Source organism: Cyprinodon variegatus, unplaced genomic scaffold (genome assembly GCF_000732505.1).
Source record: "Cyprinodon variegatus isolate N-32 unplaced genomic scaffold, C_variegatus-1.0 Scaffold841, whole genome shotgun sequence".
NCBI classification, from domain to species: Eukaryota; Metazoa; Chordata; class Actinopteri; order Cyprinodontiformes; family Cyprinodontidae; genus Cyprinodon; species Cyprinodon variegatus.
In genome coordinates, this window is record NW_015151294.1 from 188048 (window position 1) to 189971 (window position 1924).

At 37.7% G+C, this 1924-nt stretch overlaps 1 protein-coding gene across 1 annotated transcript in view; it reads left to right on the plus strand.

Moving 5' to 3' along the window:
- Positions 1-1924, plus strand: part of LOC107099145 (phosphoinositide 3-kinase regulatory subunit 5-like) — a 53678-nt gene that overhangs the window by 47483 nt on the left and 4271 nt on the right. The window contains exon 12 of the mRNA XM_015397159.1: positions 1637-1719. Coding sequence (XP_015252645.1) covers positions 1637-1719 — 83 coding nt within the window. The remainder of the gene's footprint in view (positions 1-1636; positions 1720-1924) is intronic.

Sequence of the window (1924 nt, forward strand, 5' to 3'; positions counted from 1 at the left end):
TCTCTTTTTCTCATGGTCTTCTCCTTCTTTCCCATCGCCCGGCTTGCGTCTGTCTGTAGCTTTTTGTCTGTTATAGCAGCTCATGTTTCCTCTCAGAGGTTTATCCTTTGAAATAAATAAAATTCAGCTTCCAGTCAAACTGCAGGTTTGACTGGAAGCTGTTTTCTAGAGAAAAATACGAGACTAAAGTGTCCCAAACAAGGAGTGATGCAGCTGAAAAGTAGATCACGATGTGAGCCATTTGTTTCAGTCTATATAGGTATCAAAAAATACTTATTATGCTTTTCACAGATGATAAAATCTGTGTCTGACGGCGGTAAGAAAGATGAAGGAGCAACGTCCCTCCAACCGACTAAATCCAGCTGACGAACCTGTTTGGCTTGAAGGGACTAATTAATTGGTTAACTTTCTGTTACTGGAAATAAAGGGAAATGCAAAAATATTCAGCACACTAAGCACTTAAAATCTGTTGGTGTTTCTGTAAATAATATAGATAGCAGCATTATAGATGTTAAAGTTAGGGTGCTTTTGTTATAGCAGCCATAAAAACGATCTGTGCAAATTATAAATATCTGCTGCCTGGATTAATTAGTATTATTTTATGTTTAGGATGAATGATTCTGTGCTGTTTTCTAGCAGCTTTTGCTTTCAGTGTTTAGAATTTAAATCAGTATTACCAGGGTTTTTTTAACCTCTTAAAACACACCTAATTTGAAGTGATCCTTGTCAATTTTGCATACCCAAATGGAGAAGCAAATAACTGAGGAACTGTGAGCCCGAATTACATGTGTGATAAATTATTTGAAAGCTAACACCTTCTAGTTTCTGGAAATGTAGATGAAAATAGTGAGTAAAACACAAGCTAAGCTGCATCACTTCAAACATGAATCCAAGTTGGGGTTTTTTTCTTAATACATCATACATCAAAATACGTCTTTTTTTAAACTGCAGTAATAGAGAACATGCTTGAGAAAATGCAGGTCTCATTCTATTTAATTTGTTCTACATCATGTCAACCACACCTGCAGAAAATTTCACACCTGTAGCTCCAACAGTTCCAGAGCTGCGGGGTTTTGAACTTTTGGTGTCACCAGCGTCTCCAAATTGTGCCAAATTGCTTTACTCAACTATCTGACCCATAGAATAAAACATTTATGATGCAAGAATCAGTATCTATAGCAAAATGTAACATTTATAAACCTAAAATAACATAAAGGTCTATAAAAATGGTGAAACTGCTGCTTTTCAAGCTAAAATCAGCCCCAGTGCCTTTTCTGAGCTGTATTTTGTTTTTCAGCCTTAGGCATTGTAATAAAACATAATCCCAACTTAAAATTTGGTTATTGGTTATTGGTCTTAACCAATAACCAATAACCAGTGCAATTTAATAATAATGAGTAAAAATAGGAAGACAAACTGCTGAGAAATCTTGTCAAACAGAGAACATAATTTTCTGAATAGTTTAGTTGTTTTATGGAATTGCATTAAATAAATAAAAAATAAAATCTGTAAAAGGCGGGTGCAGAGCTGCATTGGTTTCATTTTTTTCACATGTCTGTGTAAAAATGGCCTTGAAGTGTGAGAAAGTTTTGTCAGAGGAGGAAGTGTGCTAACTGTTTCCATGAAACTGTGTCAGATTCAAAGATGGAGTGTCTGCAGCTCACCATGACCGAGGTGCTGAAGAGACAGAACGGCAAAAGCAAGAAGGGCTACAACCAGGTAAGCTATGACGTGACATCAGCCCGTCTCTGTGGTTTCTAGTCCTTGGCTAGTCATTGGCTAGTCATTGGCTAGTCCCTGGCTAGTCATTGGCTAGTCATTGGCTGGTCCTTGATTGGTCCTTGGCTAGTCATTGGCTGGTCCCTGGCTAGTCCTTGGCTAGTCATTGGCTGGTCCCTGGCTAGTCCTTGGCTAGTCATTGGCT